The following is a 20469-nucleotide window of genomic DNA, read 5'->3' as shown; positions in this document are numbered from 1 at the left end:
AGGTTATAGATACGTAATTTCACCCACCATTGAAAGCTTCAATCATCTGCCCACTGAGGCGATGAAAATGTAGCATTATTCTATTTCACTTCCAGCGCATATATAAATTTATATGAAACCCAATACCAAGACGTACTATGCGCACGATTGACGTGGAATCATTCAGCTGCAACGGCATTTAATGAGTATAAAAGCTTCCTGAAAACAATGCTGGAGCATCAGTAAGACACTGGTATTTTCTAAAGCAAACATTTTGAAAGATTGTGCGACATAACAATGTTCAAATTGGTGAGCCTTAATTAAATAACTTAAGAGCTCTTCCTTATACACATATTCCAACTCATAAATCTCCATCCGCAGTTGCCACTACTACTAAGCACTTGCATTGTGTGCAGTGTTGCCTCACCAGAGCCGGACGGTCTGTACAACATCATCAGCAGCGGCATCGGCAGCGGCGCAGCCATTAAGCCGTCCCAGACAATATCCTTGACAGCCAAAAGCCAATATCCACAACAGCCGCAACAACAACAGTTACAATCGAACGCCGTCACATCGGGTGAAGACGAGGAGACAAACGACGTGGCGGGCCCCGCAACAGGAGAGCAACAGGAACCACTTGCGCCCGCATCAGTCACAGCATTAGCCAACTCTGCACCATCATCAGGTACTATAGCACCAGCTCCATCCTCCCTAGCACGCCTAAAAGCTGTCGCTTCTGCTGGTTCGGCTTCTGCATCGGCATCGGCATCGCGTTCCTCTTTACGTGTATCGTCTTCAGTTAAATTACCATCGGGCAGCAGCTCCACAGCATCCATTCAACATCAAATCTTGCCCGCGGAGACCCTCTCGCTGCCTATTACCATCTCGACACGGCCAGGCTTACGTACTGTTATCGCACCGGAAACAATAACCATTCACGAGCCGACTCTTGCCAAGGTGGGTGAAGTGGTGCAGAAAATACCAACCGCCGTGTCGCATCAGAGTCAGACGGTGGTGCACAAGCATGCGCGTGTGGTCACACCCATTGTGGCACCCGCAGTGCGTACAATCACGTCACAAGTGTTGCGCGCCTATCACACCCCGCTCATCTTCGCACCTGAAACCACTGTCATCCGCTCGGGTAATGCAAAGACGAGTGCAAGCGCCAGCGCTAGCGTCACCTCGAATGCAAACACCGCCAACAGCAGTGCCAACTACAAATACAAACAATGAGCCAATGGATGCTCTCATCGCTGATCTAGCTATTATTTACTTTAAAATCTTTTGAAACTGCTTACTGTGTTCCAGGCTGATAATATTATAAGAAATTTATTTAAAAATTGAAAATTCAAAATTATAGTTCGCACATGCCTTTCGGCCTCAACATTTTCGTTAAGTTCATATTTTTTGGAATAACAAAATTAAACTCTATTCAAATCGTTTTATTAATAACCCCTTTTCTCATGACAGTCTACGTTACCGGAATGGATTTGGATTTATCTTCGGGCACAGATGTTTTCAAAAAATTATTATGTCTCTACAACAACAATAGGAACTGATAGCTATCAACAATTGATGTCGACAGTTCTGACTTATCCTAAAGTTGAAAAAAAAGAGTAAGCGTTTATGATGGATTGGAGATTGACGAAATACTCTCTTTTTTATTATAAACATTCATTAGCTCTATCTACTCTAACTTATTTAGATCACCAATATCACTAATCTTAGATGAAGCCCATGAGATGCCTCGAGAAACTACAGTGAACTTCACGCAATTCTTTTCCCTATAGTCCGACGAGTCAAAAGAGGACATTTTCTGGTTTCTCTCTCTGCTCTAATTATTTTCTGATCAAATGTATACTAAAATGCATCTATGACTACGAAGGTAAGGTTAGGTAAATTGACTGATCTCGTGAGGTCACGAAAAATTCCACATGGACACCAAGAGACCTCTGTCTGTTGTGATGCCTAGAACTTCTAGGTATGGATGAAAGAACCGTCGCATATCGACAAAATACCTATAGCCTGCGACAAATTTATTGGGGTTTCTAATATCAATTCGAGCCAATTCGCCGAGTTCCTTAAAAGTATGACAACCGAAACGCTTCAACCTTAACCTGGCGAAAGGTGGACAGTGGAGAAGAAAGTGTCTAGACCGCATCTTCTTCATTGCAGCACTGACAAATTGAGTCCTCCAAAATCAGTGTCCAGTTAAGAGTTAGCAGTTTAATGAACCTTTTACCTTCCATTTTCGGCCATAAGGTTTTAGCAACCCCACAAGTGCTGGGTGTTGATCAACGTTTGCTGAATGCGTGCGTAGCACATAGATTTCGCGCCCAAAAGCACAAAGACTAGAGAACCCTTGCTCGTTTCTATCCTGATGGAATTTGTGTATGTAAGTCTTTTTTCCGAAACTCCACTGGTGGTGAGGTCACGCACTCCCTGACTAGTTTTGTGCTCATAGTCAGTGAACTCAAGGCCAGGATAGCAGCTCTGCTATGGGAGTGAATACATACTTTCCTAAAAGCACTGCCGAGAAGTACATTTTCCTTGGTGGCCGCCACTTCTGCTTGAAAGACACTATAGTGGTCTGGCAGTCTGAAACAAGAGTTGAGAGCTCACGTCAAAAGCATCTCCTTAAACCTTTCCTTTGAGCTTTGATCCATTAGCGAAAAGCTCACCGCAGATCTTCTCCAGAAACTCCGCCTCACGCAGATATCTCTTGGAAGTTTGCGTACATATAAAATGCCGCTGGAGTAGGTTCCACGGCGTATGGGCTTAACTACGCTTACGGAAAGCCAAAGCACAACTTTTGGTGAGAGACCACGCCGCTTCCCAATATCTACTTTACCACTATATAAAGCAATGAAGGCCTTTCTCACCTAACCTAACCCAATCTATAGTTACGAAACAATTCTTTTCAAGTGATCACATAATTCTAAATTCTTTCTAAACCAATTTACTAAAAAGTCCTCCGCCTTATTTGTATACGAGTTCTATTTTATTTATAGCATTATTTTATTTCAGTTCTCAATACTACTGGGTACTGTAGTACTGCTTATTCCTTGGACTAGGTACTGATTCCTCAAAACTAATTTTTCGCACCGGCTTTATTTCCGGAAGCGACTGATACACCACCGGCCGTGCAGAATAGGCCAAATGTGCCGGCGTATGTGTCAATGAGTTGACGATTGGTGTTTCACCGTTGCCCGCAGCTGCTGTAGCCGCAGCACTGTCTAGCAACGGAGCTTTTGGCAACTCATGCTTTATAATTGTCGTTGGGAAGACACTCAACTGTTGCGGCGTGTAGACGGGTTGGCTGGCAACGGACGGCTTCGGCTGATGCACCTCCGTCGTTTGTGTGGCTACAGTGCTGGCGAGTTGTGGCTGCGTGGTCTGGCCGCTGTCACGATGGTTATGTACACGTGTGAATGTGGTGTGCGAGACAGCCGAGGGTGCGTTATGCACAATGGTGGCGATTTTAATGTCACCCGCTTGCTGGAAATCTTCTGGTGTCAAGGCCACTAGGCCAGCCCGACATGTAGCAAAGCTGGCGATGAGGACAAGTAAAAGTTGCTGTTGCTGCAGAGTAAGCAGATATAAATACAATATTTAGAGTTTTTGGTTGCAACTTTAGACATTACCATATTGATGTGAATTTTTCTTCAGTGTACCGTCTTATTGTCTGGAGACAATGCGTTTGACGCGCTACGCAAAATGAGATTACCAGCTTTGTTGAGCGTGAACTGAATTTATACGTTGCAGTCGCAATGACAAGCGCATTTGTAGGGACTGTCTGCGTTGCCTGGCGCCTTGAACTGGAGTCCCGCGTGTGCAACAGCCGCAAATATTCATGCGGTTTGGCGTTTCGAAAATGTTGAGTCACATTTTCAACTTGTGCATATGCTTAAACACTAACGGCATCTGTCTTCACTCTTAGTGGGAAAACACATTTCTGCACTATGTTTTTGTCAACGGTTAAGGTCAGTTGCACTCACAGCATCTCACCGAAACAAATGGAATATTAGTAAATACAGTTTTTGGTGATTAATTAGTGGCGTAGTAGTAGCCTACAATAATTTGGTTGAAAATGTTCATGTGTTTCTTCAGACGTGTTTCTTTAATGCATAGAGAACGCCTTGTAGGAAACTTGAAAGATTTTTTTTAAGATATCTTCTTTTAAGTTTGAAGTCAGAGAGAGCCACAGTAGGATCGGGAAGGACCTCTCCGAGCCGTTCGATACTAAACGAAGTTTTAGACAAGGCAACTCCCTATCGTGCGGCTTCTTCAATCTACTGGTGGAGAAAATATTTGGAGCTGCAGAGCTGAATAGATAAGGTACAATCTTCTATAAGAGTGTACACGGCGTACGTCGATGATATTGGCCCCAACAGCCGTGCCGTTAGTTCTACTTTCTTAAAACTAAAATATTTCCTGTCATCAAACAAGCAGTCGTCGCACTAGAGAATTGGCCCCAAAATCACTGCTGACAGACATAACTTCGAAGTCGTAGACTACTTCGCCTATTTTGGAACCAGTAATAACACAAAAAACAATGTCAGAATGTCAATGTCGAAATTCAAAGCAGAATAACTCTTGCCAACAGGTGTTACTTCGGACTGAGTAGGCAATTGAGAAGTAAAGTCCTCTGTCGACGAACACAGACCAAACCCTATAAGTCAGTCATTATTCCCGTCCTGCTATATGGGTGCAGTGGCATGGACCATAACAACATCTGATGAGTCAACGTTACAAGTTTTTAAGAGAAAGGTTCCAAGAAGATTTATGGTCTTTAGATCATAGGCCACGGCGAATATCGCATTCGTTGGAACGATGAGCGTATCTATAACTTTTACAAAGACATTGAGATAGTTCAGCGAATTAAGAGACAGGGGCTGCGCTGGCTAGTTCATGTTGTCCGAATGGATGAAAACACTTCAGCTCTGAAAGTATTTGACGCAGTCCCCACCGGAGGAAGCAGAAAGACCGGGTGGAGAAAGATCTGGCTACACTTGGAGTCTCCAATTGGCGCCAAACTGCTACAAGAAAGAACGACTGGCGCGCTGTTGTAAACTCGGCTATTACCGCTTAACCGGTGTCTACGCTAATAAATAAAAAGCTAGCCTTTATACTAAATCTGCTCAAAGGCCTATGGCCTAACAATGAAATAATGTTTTTTGAATAAAAATAGGGCTATATTTTTAAATATGATTTCCGTTTAGAACAATGTATTTGTTGTACGGGTCCACTCTTTCCACCGAGCCACTGGAAGCCTGGAAATTAGAGAATCGTATGCAGGGCTCAAATTTAACGAATACGGTATGGTACGGAACTAGTTCTCTAATTTTATTTGTACCATCACAAGTTGCTTGAACGGAAGTGTTATCTTGAAGAAAGAGCTAGGTGGCGCCGTGAGGTTTCTTTTCGGTCCGCGCGATGCATCGGGCACTGCTTCCAATATTCGGTTGACATAATCACCCGACAGAGTTGCGAGCAACCATGGATCGGTTTCGCACCACGTTTACTTTAGTCGATCCTGCTCATTAGAGTGGTTCGTCTTTTTTCCATAAAATAGCACATACCGGAAATGTTCTACGAAACTTTTTGAACAACTTTTCCAGGAGAATATGGGTCTGCACCCGGTTTCGAGCCAGTGATTTTTTAGGTGAAAATAAAATAATTTCATAATTGGCTTAATAGGAGGCTGTCCGATCTCGCCGATTTCGACAAATTATGAATAGAATTTCAAATCGATTCCATATTTTGAATTTTATTGGATATCTCAGAAACCCCAAAAATTAAACTTCACCTAAAAATCGTCAGCTCGAAACTAGTTTTAGACTCAAATTCTCTCAGGCAAAGTTTTTCAGAATGATCCTTAGAACATTTCCTGCATACGCGACTTTTACGTTGTTCTGCCTCTTTGTAAATTAACCCGCTCATCTCCACAGACGATGGGGAACGCTATAGAGCTATGACTAATTATTCTTATTCGTGCCTGAATTGAAGAATGTTGTTGTGGACGATTTTTGCTTCCACAGGACTATGCTATATGCCAAATAACCAAAGAAACAATCAATTTATTCACGGTAACTATTTGGTGAGGGCATGATCTTGCGTGGTAGGACTGCGGTGCAACCTTCAAGTTGGACTATTTTTTGTAGGGTTATGTATAGTCATATGTCTATGCAGATAAGCTCTAGACGATTGGGAAGAGAGTATTCGGCACGTTTTTGCTGACTTACGGTCCACCACACAGCTGGAATTTACACGAGTCAGGCGGTCATTTCACCGAAATCGTTATACACTGAACATGGTATATTAAGTTTGCTACGAAGTTTATAATTGTTCAGATCGAACCAATATAGCATATAGCTGCCACACAAACTGAACTATCGGAGTAATGTTCTTCTAATATATAATACGTCTTTTTTTTCCATGTGCCTCACTATCCTGTGTCGTCAGCTTTTCCTGCAGGGCACATTAAGGAGTGTGTTTCTTGCATTGCTCTGCGGTTACAATTGCCAACACTTTAACTGAGCTAATTTGAACGCAATTGCTTTTCGGCGGTTTTGAATGCTGTTACAAATATACTTACATATACATACATATATATATATTGTATACATAACATATAAAATATGTATTGTAGGTAAATACATCTGTGCGCGCTTATGTTATATCTTGACAAGATGCTTTGCTCATTTGCTGCAGGCCATTTAAGCATTTAATGTAGTTATTTAATATTTTTCGAACTTAATACTTTTGTATGTTTGTATTAGGGCGCTGCTGCTCATGCGCACAACAAATACCGTGTTCAATCAACCTTCAATAGCTTATTGGTTGCTTTTTTTATTTTTTTCTATTTTTTATCATCACATTATACTGTTTATTTTATTCCGTTTACTTCTTTCACGAAAGCCTCTTACGCAACCTAAAAGCCTGAGCTAGAGAAAAAGTCAACACTACAAGCGCTTTGCTGACACCTACAACGCCAACAATTTGAATAACTTTGCTTGTTAATTTTTTTTTTTATTTATTGCCTTTTGATCGCTATTTTGTAGTTTACACTTGCAATTGGTATTTGCCGGGGTTCTCCTACAATTTTTCTATACCCTATAATCATAATTTTAAATGGAAATAAAGCCGGGTTGAAAACAGTGTGTAGTCAAAGTATGCATACTGAAAAAAGATTTGAAAATTCTTTTTCTTGAGATTTGAGCCAAGATCAGCTAGGTGTCAGTAGATTTTAAAACTATTCCAATAGAAAACTACTGGAATTGTATTTTTGAATTAAATATATAAATAATAGAAAATAATATATAGGAAATCGAAATCAGAAGATAAAATTTTTGAAATAAGAGACTATTCAATGCCTCCTTAAAATGAAAAAAAAAAATATTTATTTTGTCGTTTCAAAGAGCAGGTCTAACCTCGATCGGCCATATTTATGGCCCACTCTGGCTCTGGTGCCAGTTAAGTACCATTCAAAATTTGTATAAACTCTGAAACTTTTCCGTCCCTGCCTCCCAATTCCTTTTAGATTGAATCAGTCTTAATTGGCTGATAGCTAGCCATTCGCCGAGGTAGGTAGGGATGGTGCTACTTTAGGTTCAATTAGCGCTGAATGCGTAATTTTTGATGCACTACCGTAAGACCTCTAAAATTATGCTTTTTTGTTTTCTCTTTCAAACCTTTAGATGTTCCCAATGAAAGTACTCATGTTCCATGTGCTTTCTGTAGACTGTCATTGCAAGTATCCAGTGCCTGGTTTGTATTAGTGCTGGGCATTTGCAGAGAAAGTGAAAAACCGTACCTTTATTCCCTTTTATTTTGCAGCTGCGGCAAATATTGGTATATGGTTAAACCCGCAGGTTCTCCAAAAGGTCTGTGCCCCGTAGCTGTTAGTAGCTGCAAATATGTAAGTACTATTCCTGGGCTTATGTAATAAATTCTTAGTTCTAGTCTTATCATACTAGGACGATAACTGCTTTATTATCTTGTAGTTGATTACAGATTACTATCTGCACGGAGATATTTGTTCAATGCGAGTACAACGCTCCCTTGTTCTTCATTCTCAGTGGGCATGATATTAACCCCGCCTCAGATTCATCTAAAGAGGCTCTTAGCTGGTCTAACTCGACTTGTTATTCGTTGCCGAATATGTCTCTGTGGTCGCGAACCCAAATTATAAACAAGTAGAGTAGACCTGCCAGTGATCTTAAAGCCTTCCTGCAATTGTTGACTACGTGGGAATTAATTATCGAGAGGGTCAGTTAGGTTGTTCAATAGAACAGCAGATACCTTCTCTACACCTAGAACTACCGTTAGGAAGATGCTGAGTTTGGTAGTCGAATAGAGGGAGAGGGATTTCGAGATTTCGATTTCGAGAGATTTTGGATCCGTCGGTATTGATAGAAGGTGTCATCTTCCCATACTAAACCTTACTTACCCAGAAGTAGCTATTGAAATCTAACCTTCGGAGGAAATAGTTTAGTTTGATTTACTTAAGTCGCACAGGCCACTCACTGTATTCCATCTAGTAATGCACTGATGTTTCATCATTAGCAACGCATACTTTCTAAAATGGGAATTCATTTAACGAAGGTTAAGGGGTTAACCCCGACCATATTACCCAATTTCCTTTTTGCTAAAATATACTTATTTTCGTCTGTCCATTATCACACCACCCTAAAATAATTTTGTGGTACATCCTGTTTTGATTGTATTCTAATATCGGAGGCGTTCTTCTAACATCTACCGCTACTAGCACCCTATTTGTGATCTGAACGGTCTTAAGTGGCATTTAAGCAGCTTTGGGGTCTACGTCTTCGGTTTCACCAGAGCCGTCACACCTGCTTATATCCTATACAAGTATGACCCGGTGAGAACAATTTTTTCCCACTTTCCAACTCGATGGAGATCTATGTAGTCATTTGATTGCCAGCTGTCACCAAAAAAACCAAAAAAGATAAGCTTCTGCAGCGTTGCTTACATGAAAGACCTAAACTGCTTATGTTAAATGTTAGCTGCAACATACTGTACACTGAGAGAGTGGGTGGAGGGTATGACAATTGTCTGCCACTCCTCTAATGGCGCGAAAATTACGCATAGTGTGCGCGCCATTGACGTTTCTTATTTCTTGCCTCATTTTACACGCTTCCATTGCATTGTTAATGCTATTTTTTGTACTTTTGTTATTGACTATTCCAATAAAAGGCAAAGGTAAACACAAATACCCTAGAGCACTACTTATCTAGTCACATACATCCATATATTTACTATGTTATTTTTGTATTTACTAACATATGTACGTATGTTTGTGGGCATATGAAATCAAGTTTTTACCGCAACCGCAGCGATACTTTGCTCAGCGCATTCACTCGAGTACTGGAGCGTACCAATGCTTTATGGCAGCGTCGCCCGGCTCGCTAAGTACCCACTCACCGCGCTCATGCGCTCAGCCAAGTTAGTCAGTCTGTGAGCCAAGCGGCTGGCGTACCATCAAGCCAGCGATCAGTCAGCCAGTCAGTCTGTCCGCGGCATTGCGCTTTCCTAGTCAAGCGTCATTTCAGCAGTGCGCGCTAAGCATCGAGCGTTTTGAAGAATTGGAATTGTTCGAGCACGTAAACATGAAGCACGTAAGTACAACTGTATAACCGTAAACGGGGTTTAGCCAATCTGTTTTGCTGTTGCAATTGCCATTCACATTTTCACACACACGCACACGAACGATTTTTCTTGCAGTTTTCCACATTTGTCGCGCTTTTCCTCAGCTGCGTGGTTTTCCATTACCATTGCCTGGCTCAGCCGGTGGAGCGTGTTGCGGCGGCGGGTATTGTGATCGACGCGGCGCCTTCTGTGGTCTCCTATCAGGGTTCATCGCAAACGCATGCGCATCTCGTATTGGCGCCCATGGGCCGTTCGTTGGGCTATGTGGAACCGTTGGATGTGAATCGCACGTTGGCGCGAAACGAACGTTTGGACGAGCGGCACGAGGTGCTGGATATTAGTCCCGTCTATGTGCCTGAGTGAAGGGCGCATGCGCAGTATGTGGGTTGGAATATATGACTAATGCAAACTGGTGTATATAAACTATCTATATCTAAAGGTTTTTAAGTGTTCGCTTGTGCAATATGCATGAGCTGAGTTGTTCGCGAGAATTCGGCGTTTAACAATAGCTTGCTGTATTTCCTATTCTTGGTAGTTAGTTGTAAATATATATATATGTATATGAATTGTATTGTTGATATTATTAACTAAGTGTACTGAGTATTAGTGAATGTGGATTGCTTTAGTAGTTTACGAAACGATTATTATTGAATTATTCAAGCGGTAAAAATGTGTGAATACCTGGAATAAAGATTATTTATGCCTAAACAAGTTTTTTTTCGAAAGAAATGAAAATAGTAATAATATTAGGCAATCAAAGTGCTTACGGAACTATCAATTCCATCTACTTTTATTATACGCGTTGTCGGTAAAAGTTAGAACCTTGAACATGTAGCAGCCTCGTTTTACTTGGCTAGTACTAGAAGTAAGCTGTAGGAACTCTGTAGGAACTAATGAGTATGGCAAAAGTTGACTAAGTTAAAGCCAATTTGATAGCGGTCACCATACAATAATATTTTTAAAGACGTATTATTGGTATATGCTGCTGTGGCTGATAATGTGGGACTAACCAGCGGCGATTGCGAGAATCGATGGTAAAAGACGTAGAGATAGACCGTGTCTCTGGAGGAGTAACCAAGTAAAAGAAGCTGTGACAAAACTTGGTGTCCGTCCCTTTCAGAGAGTGTGGAGGCCACTATTACGCCAGGACAAGACCTTTAATATTGATGAGTCTTATTAAAGAAAAGAAAAAGATAAGGCAACAGAAGTGTTAATTCCAATTTCATTGGCAGGATAAAGAAGTAAGGCTTTGGCTATGTTGAAACCATCATTGATATATTTTTGGACATGGATATTATCTATTTTCGTAACGGAACATAAGTACTTTTTTAATGCGGCAAATTACTTATCTTCTCTATTGGCGTATACACCTAGTATGCTGGAAACTGGTATTACAGATAACTATATTTCGGGCACCGGTGAAGTCGATCAGCCTCAACCCATTTGGGGATGTTTCCTTGTGGAGGCTGAATTTACCAACTCTTGTCCCAAAGATACCTCTTTGTACACCTTGGCGTTAAAGTCGCCGAGCACGATTTTGACATCGTGGCGGGAGCAGCTCTCCAAGCGCTTCTCATTGAAGACATCTTTGGTTACATCGTTTTTCTCTTCCGTCGGGGCATGGGTGCAAATCAGCCATACGTTGAAGAGCTCTTCTTTGATACAGATTATGGCTAGACGTTCATCCACCGGAGACAATACCAGTACTCAGCGACGGAGTCTATCTTCCATCACGAATCCCATAACGAATTTGCGCTCTTTATATAGCCATTATAGTAAATGCCACAAGGACCTACTCGCCTCAGCCTTTGCCCCGTCCTTCGCACTTCTTGGACGGCGGTGATGCCAGTATTTACTCTCACGCGGACATTAAACAGCTGGTCAGCGTCACCTTTCCAAATAGGAGACCAGATATTCCACGTGCATGCCCTTAAATCCTAATCCTTAATGTGTTTGCCAGGGTCGTCATTAAAAGGGAGGTCCTTCATCCGTGGCTGTCGATTAGCTTTCATTGGTACTGTTTTTTACGTGGCGGTTGCCAAACCCAGCGCACAACCCTGCGGAGGAGACTTTGTCTCGTCTACAAAGAGTATGTTTGGTCTAAGACCGGAAAAGCTTGCTTGAGCCATATGCAAAAGAATCGTTTCTGGCCACTCCCTATTGAATGGCGCTCAGATAACTTTCCTTACTTGCGTGAACTTCTACACATGGCTCTATACTCCACTATCGAACTCTACCTGGCTCAGTTACCAGTACGAATGTATTTTTGTTTAAGAAATAAGTGATAATATTTAAAGTTCGTAAAGGCTTTGTCATTGCCACATTTTTCCAAAAAGTTTGTCGAGTTATTAAGTTTACATGGAATTGTGAGGCTGATGGAGTGAAACGGAGTAGGAGCTACCTTACTTCTTGTGGATTACTACTGGATTACTGGGTCAGACACCAGCTCAGCAAGCGTTGGTCAATTACCAGCAGCTGTGCAGTCGAAAGATCCTTCTGACGCAGAGTAAATCGTGAGCGGTCTAGGAAACTCTTCGTTCTCAGCAAGGAACCATTGAAAGGTTGTAGGAGTTTTAAGTTGACACTATCCAATCGGAATTTAAGGAATGTACACAACAGTCTAAGTGTGATGCCAAGCCATGCCAAGAGATCTAATATATCTATCTAATCTCACCTCTCATGTTTACTTCAAATGGTTTCAAAGTTTCTGTAAAAAATAACGGTAAAATTAATTACAATTGGTTTTTATCATTAACTTCAAGTTTTAAAATGCTTTATTTGGAAATCTGAAAAACTGAGGAATTTCTAAAAATGATCTATAGTTTTATAAAAGCTTGGCCTAATTCACACCGAAACCAGATTAATTGAATTCGTAAGAAATATTTCATTTTAGAACTCAATTATGTGGAGAGTACTGTATGGTACACTTGTGCGTCTACCGCGACATACCTGTCGGCTTATGTAATATACATGATCGCATGAGACATGTTCGCATTGAACTTGAATATCAAATGTTGCGTGTTGCTCAGCAACATTGTTGCTTTACTACTCCGGTTGTGCATACAAAACCCGAAGTGTGTACTGGTTAGCCACAAGTTTCTCCAAATATAACGAAACACCAAAAAAACGTAACGAATTTAGCTTGTGAGCGGTTGGGGAATTCAAGTAGTAAATGTAATGTTAACTACTCACATTCATGTCCACAAGATATTTCATGTCTGAGTATTGAGTTGGCTTCGCGTTTTTGGTGTTGTGGATCTCGAAAAAGCACAGCTTACTTATGAGTATGTACATACACCCTGCAACAAAACTACGCATTTAAATATGCTTATTTGGATGTAAAAGTCCATTTAAGTCTTATCTTTGCCAACACTACTAAATTCGAGGATATTGTATACATATGTGTTTTGGTTTTGACTGGAGATGACTCTGGAGTGAGGCAGAGCTGTCAAAGTTTAGATTTTATAACGAAAACAACAAATAAGAGTGAGCGGAGTAGATTTTATGATCGTCATACTGATTATTTATCTGTATATAAACCTATATCAATCTCGCTAAGTCTTCGACCAAGATACCAAATTTTTTACCCAGGGTTAATTTGCTATCGAACATATCAGTTTCATTTGTCGGGTTGTGACCATGACCTTGTGTCCAAAATTGGTAAAATCGTGTGGATGCTTCCCTTAGTCCCCTTATACCTCGTATATGTACTTATGTATGTAAATATTTTTGAACTTTTAGTTGACTTTATAAGAAATCTTAACAAAATTCATAAAGATAAAATCAGGGCAATACATCCCCTAGTCCACATTAGTTATTAAACGGATTTTCTAACATCCGCTTGACTTTATACCACATAGATGGGTCAATCTGTGAGTCTTCTTAATAAAATTAAGGGAGCCTCTATTACTACTAATGACATGTCGTCAGACACGTAGCCAGGGGGGGGGCTAGAGGGCTGAAGCCCCCCCCGAAATAAGGAAATTTTTTAAATAAATCGCAAATAAAAAAGATTTATCATTGACTGAATCTTTTGAAACTCTTATACACAACCAGCTCAAACCTATAACAGTCTCAACTACACTAGACGTGACTGAAACTTATCAAAAGTCATACTTAAGCGTTGTACAGATCTCCATCTTGATATGGCGAAGTTTGGTTGGCCAGGGATATGACGGAGCAGCAAACATATCAGGGCATTTAAGTGGAGTGCAAACCAGGATAAGACAACTGTATCCAAAAGCACGATATGTTCATTGCGCTAGTCACCGATTGACCTTGCGCTTTCTAATACTATGTCATTACTTTTAATACGAAACTGCCTTGGTATTGTCAGTGAAATAACAAATTTATTTAGAAACCATTCAAATGCAAACACAACTTTCCAGGACGTTATACAGAAGCACGCACCAGAAGCAAAAAAGACAACTTGTTCGCCTTTGTGAAACAAGGTTTATAGAAAGGCATGAAAGCATTATAAGCTTTGTGGAGCTTTTCAAATTCATTGTACTAAGTTTTGGAAAAAATTTCGAGTAAGACATGGTCCATTTCGTCTAAAGCATCAGCCTTCTTAGCAGCGGTAGAGAAAAGCAATTTTTTGCTTAGTCTATTTCGTCTGTGAGCAATTGTTCAGCTTAACGCTGCCACTGTCTGTGCAACTCCAAGAAAAATCTATGGATTTTGTATCAGCAATGAACCGAGCCAAAGAATTAATAAGAACTCTGCACCAGATAAGAGAAACAGCGGATGGTTTTTTTCAACGATATTTTCCAAACAGCATCACAAATGTCTAAAGATCTTTTTGACATAGATCTTGTAGTGCTAGAGTGACTTCGCGTCAAACTACTAGTGCTAATCCACCTTGCACAACACCCTTAAAGCCTCTTCAGAGTTACAATATTTATTCCATGCGTTGATGCTCTGATTCAAAACATGACAGAACGTTTATTAGTGAATGATGATATACTCTCGTCATTTCAAATTCTACTCCCAGGTTTTGCTGCAATTGATAATGCCGAAGAATTAAAGAATTTAACTATTTACTTCGAGGAGCAAATATCAATGACAGCATTAAAATCAGAGTATCGATTGTGGTGTGCCAGTTTATCAACAATAGATCCAACCATAGAAGTGTTGAAATTACTGCAACATTGCGATGCAACGTATTTTAAAAACATTCACTACCTGCTTACAATTTTACCAACTCTTCCAGTGACGACCGCTTCCTTCGAAGAACTTCTTCAACCTTAAAAATAATAAAAACTTTACCACGCAGTGTGATGGGCAATGAGCGGCTGAGTGCACTTGCTGTTATTGCAGTGCACTGGGATATTAAAATAGATCCAGATGAAGTAATTAATGATATGGCAAACAAGAAGAAAAGAAAAATATTACTTATTTAAGTTACAACTACCAAATAATTTAAAGTAATACGTATATGAATTTATATTGTTTTTTTTTAATAAACAGGAAAATTCAAAGTTTATATATGTTTTTACTTCAGCCCCCTCCGAAATGAAAAGCTGGCTTACGGGCCTGCATGTCGTAATACAAAAAATGAAATCGGGTTAAATGTCCTTAGATCCCTTATATTTTATATAAAGTCGTTGATATGAATTACATATATAAAAGTTTCAAACCACCGGTTGGCTTTATATCATATGTATGTTTTAATATTTAAAATTTCTTAGCAAAATTAGCGGAACGCTTAATATTGAATACACTGTAGTTTAATGCCCAGCTTTGAGATTACTATGTTCATCATAATATTAATATTTCGGTCATGCATGATTTAGTAATGAAATTAAATAAGTCTACGACTCATACTGTACATACGTAAGTTAATAAAATATAATTTTGATTGTAATCCATTCACAAATTCGTCGAACAATGAAAGTAGAGTTCTTTCGCAACAGTTTAGAAAATACCTAAAGCATTTCTATAGCTTCGATCTTTGCAATTTGCGAGAGTATGAAATGTTTCCTAAGGCCTTACTACTTGAATAGAATACATAGAATGTATTTCATACACTACAGTGGTACTGTTAAAAAGAGGCGATTAATTATTGTCATAATCTAAATAACGTTTCAGTTTTTGCTTACAATAGCGATAAAAATGCGTTTTTGTTTCATTCATGAAGTAAACTTTGAAATAAATTATACTGAAATTAATGACTCAAAGTTATTTTGCAGTACAAGGTGCGTTCTAAAGTAAACAGGATTTTTTGAATCTAGCGACTCCGGTGGCGCCATCCACATATATGTCAACTGGTGCGTTAGAATCTGCTATCTTTACCGATTGTCCAATAAGAATTTCATGATATTTCATTGATTTTAAGTAAAGTTATTGCGTTTTAAGTGTCAGTATGTTTGTGTTATCGGTGCGAAAATGAGCTTCGAACAAAGAGCCAACATTAAATTTTGTTTAAGAATTGGTAAAACTTTTACCGAAACGTTTCAATTGATGAAACAAGTTAATGGCGATGAGCAGAGTTCACGAGTGGTTTCAACGTTTTCAAAGTGGTCGTGAGGACATACATAAATGACAAACAACATGTGGGCCAATCAAAATCCGTGATCACCGGAAATTCCATCGAAACTGTGCGTGAATTCATCAAAAATCAGTCGAAATCATTCATGGAATTTCATTTGACCGAACATTCGAAAGGTGTGTGCACAGTTTGTTTCACACAAAGTGACTGACGACCAAAAATCGATCGAGGCCTGTGACCGATTATTTGGACAAAAATCACATTTTAACCATTATCCACTCCCCGTATTCACCTGATATGGTACCGTGCGACTTCTTCCTTTTCGGAAAAATGCATTTACACATGAAAGGAAAGCGTTATGCAGACGTAGAGGCCATTACTGGCGGCCATACCGCGGACATGATTTTGGACCGTGCAAAAGCTATATTGAAGCAGAGGGAGACTATTTTTAATAAGATAAATTGATTTTGCCGAAAAAAACCATTTATTCCGTTTTTTTAAGGTCCTGTTTACTTTGGAACGCACCATGTAAATCGTTTCAAAGTAATTTCAACAATATGTTAAATATTTATTTAAAATGTGTAAAAGTTATCAATGAACACAAAACGTGAATTTAATGATGAACAAAGTGAGCAACAGGAGCTGAGAAAACTGATTTTACAACTGGAGCAGCATGAACCACTGGCACCACGGGGGCAACAACCGACTTCACAACTGGAACATGATGAACCACCGGGGCGGAGTAGGTCTTCACTACTGGGACGACTGGAGCAACAGTCTTGACTACTGGAACCACAGGAGCAGCGTGAACTACAGGGACTACTGGGGCGACGGTCTTCACTACTGGAATGACAGGTGCAGAGTAGGTCTTCACAACTGGAGCAACATGAACCACTGGAGCCACAGCCTTCACAACAGGTGTAACAATGTGGGCATTATTGTGCACTTGAATGATGCTCTGGTGGGAGGTGGCAGATGGAACGGTGTGAACAACGGCACCAACTTTGGCCACAACGGGTTGAGCGATGAAACCGGGAGCAGCGGTGGCGATGGCGAAGAGTGCGACAAAAGTGATCTATTTTAAAGAGTATAAATGTTAGTTTTAATGTACATTTATTGAGCGTAGCTACAATGTAATAAACTTACGTATTTGAACATGTTGCTAGGTTTGCAGTTCTTGTGATGCTGTAGTGAACTCCTTTAAACTTAAAGTCTGACTGATGCTAACTTAAAAGTTTTGAACAAAATTTATAGTTTACTGCACGCCAATTTGGCAGGAGTAACATTTGCGAAGGGAAAATAATTATGAGAGTATTTCGACCTTAGAAAAAGTAGTGCGATTTTCTTCTTAGAGGTATCAACAATTAGAAGTACCCAAGTATTGTTGTAATTCTTATTGCAAGTACTTGCATGAAATAAATAATTTAGGAAACTTGTTTGCTACTAACATACTAACAACAATAATATGTCCTTGGCAATAAATGCAATTGGAAGTCAAGCAAAATTGCCAAGTCATTACACCTATGCCGTCCCACTATGCGTACTTAATTAACGGTGTTATTGCATTAAGCCATTGTGGAGTAGTGCTTGATGTCAGGCTGTTGAATGGATATGTGGTGGCGCTAATTAAATAACCTGTTGCCTTTAAGGCAAATAAAAATCATTTATATTCAATTCAAATGCGTACTTATAACTCCTGAAAAGATAATTCAAGCTAAATTTAAATTGACCTTTATTTTGACTTTGCTGCTACTGAAAAAATACTGAATTTGTTATTTCTGTAGTAATGATTTTGTTTTTATGCTATTCGGGTGTCTTGTGCAAAATCTAAGTTCAAGTTCAATGCGAATACAGCGCATATTTCTGTAATTTTACTGTGATCGATCCTAATTGTGTTGTAGTATAAATTTCGCACAAATTCATTGGCAACTTATCAGTTAGCTTCCACATTTCAAACTGTAAAGCACCATAAGCACTACCCAAAACAGCAGCATCATGTTCAAATACGTAAGTCCATCAACTGATCCAGTTAAAACAAATTGTACAATAATGACACAATTTAATTTTAGATCGCATTCGCCGCTCTCTTCGCCATCGCCACCGCTGCTCCCGGTTTCATCGCTCAACCCGTTGTGGCCAAAGTAGGTGCCGTTGTACACACCGTTCCATCTGCCACATCACACCAGAGCATCACTCAAGTGCACAATAACGCCCACATTGTTACACCTGTTGTGAAAGCTGTGGCTCCAGTGGTTCATGTTGCTCCAGTTGTGAAGACCTACTCTGCACCTGTGGTTCCAGTAGTGAAGACCGTCGCTCCAGTAGTCCCTGTAGTTCACGCTGCTCCCGTAGTTCCAGTAGTGAAGACCTACTCCGCCCCGGTGGTTCATCATGTTCCAGTTGTGAAGTCGGTTGTTGCACCCGTGGTGCCAGTGGTTCATGCTGCTCCAGTTGTAAAATCAGTTGCCTCAAACCTTTGGGGTTAGATATAAGGTTATTATATTAAAATAATAAATATGACGACTCTAGGCAATATCTTGATTAAGAATTTATGCATCATATTGAAATTAGGTGAAAACGCATGAGGTTAGCGAATGGTAAAAAAAACTTATTGGGTTTATGCCCTCAATATGGAATTTTTCAAAAATCATGAAATTCTACAATCCAGTCGGCGATTATGCTACGAAGCTTATTTTTTATAACAGACCCTACTAACTACTACCCTATATGTTCATCAATATTTTTTTCCGCCTTCAAAGCAATCCCCACCAGATAAAATACACTTATGCCAACGATTTTTCCAGCCCTCGAAACACTTTTCAGAAGCACTTTTTGGGATGGCCTTCAGGTCCTTCAGCGAATTTTGTTTTATCTCTTCGATCGACTGAAAACGGATCCCACGGAGCAACACTTTCAGTTTGGGAAACAAGAAGAAATCATATTGCGCCAAATCTGGTGAATGTGGTGGTTGATCGATGGTATTAATTGCCCTTTTGGCTTAAAATTCGGTCACAATCGTGGCTTGATGCAAGGGTGTGATCGTGTAAAATCCATGAATTGTTTTTCCCCAATTCTGTCCCTTTTCGATGGATGTTCTCAAATTCATGATGCACCAAACCACGAATATCGAAAAAGAACAATGGCATCATCTTGATTTTTGAGCGCCCGGTTTCGGCTCGTTTTTTCCTCCATTCTGATGATTGTTGATTTGTTTGCATATCAAACTCATAAACCCATGCCTCATTGGCAATTATAATGTTCTCCGTGAATGTGGGATCGGAATTTGCACGATCAAGGGTGTCCAAAGAGACCTGTTTACGGAACTCTTTTTGAAAAGAATTCAACTTTATCGAGGCGAGTAGAACAAGAACGCGTTTGTTACCCAAAATATCCACCAAAATCACTCGTACGGACTCGCGAGCGATGTCATTTGCCTGCCTATTTTCAAGCACCATATTCTTTACTTTTTTAATATTTTAATCAGTTGAAGACGTCGAAGGTCGTCCAGACCGAAGCATGTCTTTCTTATAATCTTGCAATTTAGCATAGAATATACTAAATGGGAGGAACTATTTGAATGCAACATATACTTATGGGAAATGCAATCATTTTCGGGTCAAACCTACAGTATGTCCAATATAATTTGTTTTCTTAATATCGTACGATATCTACATATATGACCGATATATACGGTGGAAATCAAGTTGAAGTGTGATACAAACCAGATCAGGCGAGACTTGTCAGTATGGTGGCAGTGGTTCCTGACCTAATTTTAAAAAATTTTTGATTTAGCTCATATTCAAGGTGTTAAAGTAACATTTTTGGTTGAATTAGATGAAGTAGTTGCATAGATATTTTATGTAAAAATATAAAATGTAGTTTTCCACTAACTCACATGCAAATCTACCGTACCATCGTTACTGTCAAATTTATTTTAAAGACAATTTTGAAGTGACGTTTTTCGACTAAGTTTGCTGGATATGGCTTTATGGATTTGTGAGATATATTCATTGAACTTAACCCAGGCTTATTTTAATATATTACCTTCCTATTATGATCCGTTATATCAAATTTCTGCTTAATTTTTGGACGGTATTTAGTGAGCATATCAATAGTTCGATTTCGCACATTCGACGTATGCAATACCAGCCTTCTCAGAGCCAAAGACTCGTTAACCAAGATCGACACATCTCAAAAAGTTCATGGTATTTATAAAAGAACAAAATAGTAGATATTTACATACATTAAGGAAAGCTTTTTAACATTTGAAAATTTATTGGAATGCTTCGTTCAAGCTATTTGGTCAAGATCTTAGTTATTTAATACTT

General features: G+C 39.7%; 5 protein-coding genes across 5 annotated transcripts; 3 read left to right on the top strand and 2 right to left on the bottom strand.

Moving 5' to 3' along the window:
* Positions 1-138: 138 nt before the first annotated feature.
* LOC105230955 (retinin) lies at positions 139-1410 on the top strand. The gene is made up of 2 exons (XM_011212012.4): positions 139-288; positions 361-1410. The coding sequence occupies exons 1-2, from the start codon at positions 277-279 to the stop codon at positions 1210-1212; spliced, it is 864 nt and encodes a 287-aa protein (XP_011210314.1). The 5' UTR covers positions 139-276; the 3' UTR covers positions 1213-1410.
* Positions 1411-2973: 1563 nt separating this feature from the next.
* On the bottom strand, positions 2974-3585 carry LOC109579933 (uncharacterized; the record flags this gene model as incomplete). The annotated part of the gene is made up of 1 exon (XM_029553116.2): positions 2974-3585. A coding segment is annotated over one exon (570 nt), but the record flags the coding sequence as incomplete, so codon positions are not given.
* A 5819-nt stretch (positions 3586-9404) lies between these two features.
* On the top strand, positions 9405-10362 carry LOC105230946 (uncharacterized). The gene is made up of 2 exons (XM_011212001.4): positions 9405-9620; positions 9727-10362. Exons 1-2 carry the CDS (start codon positions 9612-9614, stop codon positions 10012-10014), a joined length of 297 nt encoding a protein of 98 aa, XP_011210303.1. The 5' UTR covers positions 9405-9611; the 3' UTR covers positions 10015-10362.
* A 6292-nt stretch (positions 10363-16654) lies between these two features.
* Positions 16655-17369, bottom strand: LOC105230991 (A-kinase anchor protein 14-like). The gene is made up of 2 exons (XM_011212058.3): positions 17288-17369; positions 16655-17216 (listed from the first exon to the last, which is right to left on the bottom strand). The coding sequence occupies exons 1-2, from the start codon at positions 17297-17299 to the stop codon at positions 16755-16757; spliced, it is 474 nt and encodes a 157-aa protein (XP_011210360.2). The 5' UTR covers positions 17300-17369; the 3' UTR covers positions 16655-16754.
* Positions 17370-18038: 669 nt separating this feature from the next.
* On the top strand, positions 18039-18674 carry LOC125778754 (cuticle protein LPCP-23-like). Its single transcript, XM_049457932.1, has 2 exons — positions 18039-18148; positions 18211-18674. The coding sequence occupies exons 1-2, from the start codon at positions 18137-18139 to the stop codon at positions 18625-18627; spliced, it is 429 nt and encodes a 142-aa protein (XP_049313889.1). The 5' UTR covers positions 18039-18136; the 3' UTR covers positions 18628-18674.
* The last annotated feature ends 1795 nt before the right edge of the window (positions 18675-20469 follow it).

This window comes from Bactrocera dorsalis, chromosome 5 (genome assembly GCF_023373825.1).
Source record: "Bactrocera dorsalis isolate Fly_Bdor chromosome 5, ASM2337382v1, whole genome shotgun sequence".
Lineage (NCBI taxonomy): Eukaryota > Metazoa > Arthropoda > Insecta > Diptera > Tephritidae > Bactrocera > Bactrocera dorsalis.
Note: the sequence above shows the minus strand (reverse complement) of the source record. Positions and strands in the feature narration are given on the sequence as shown.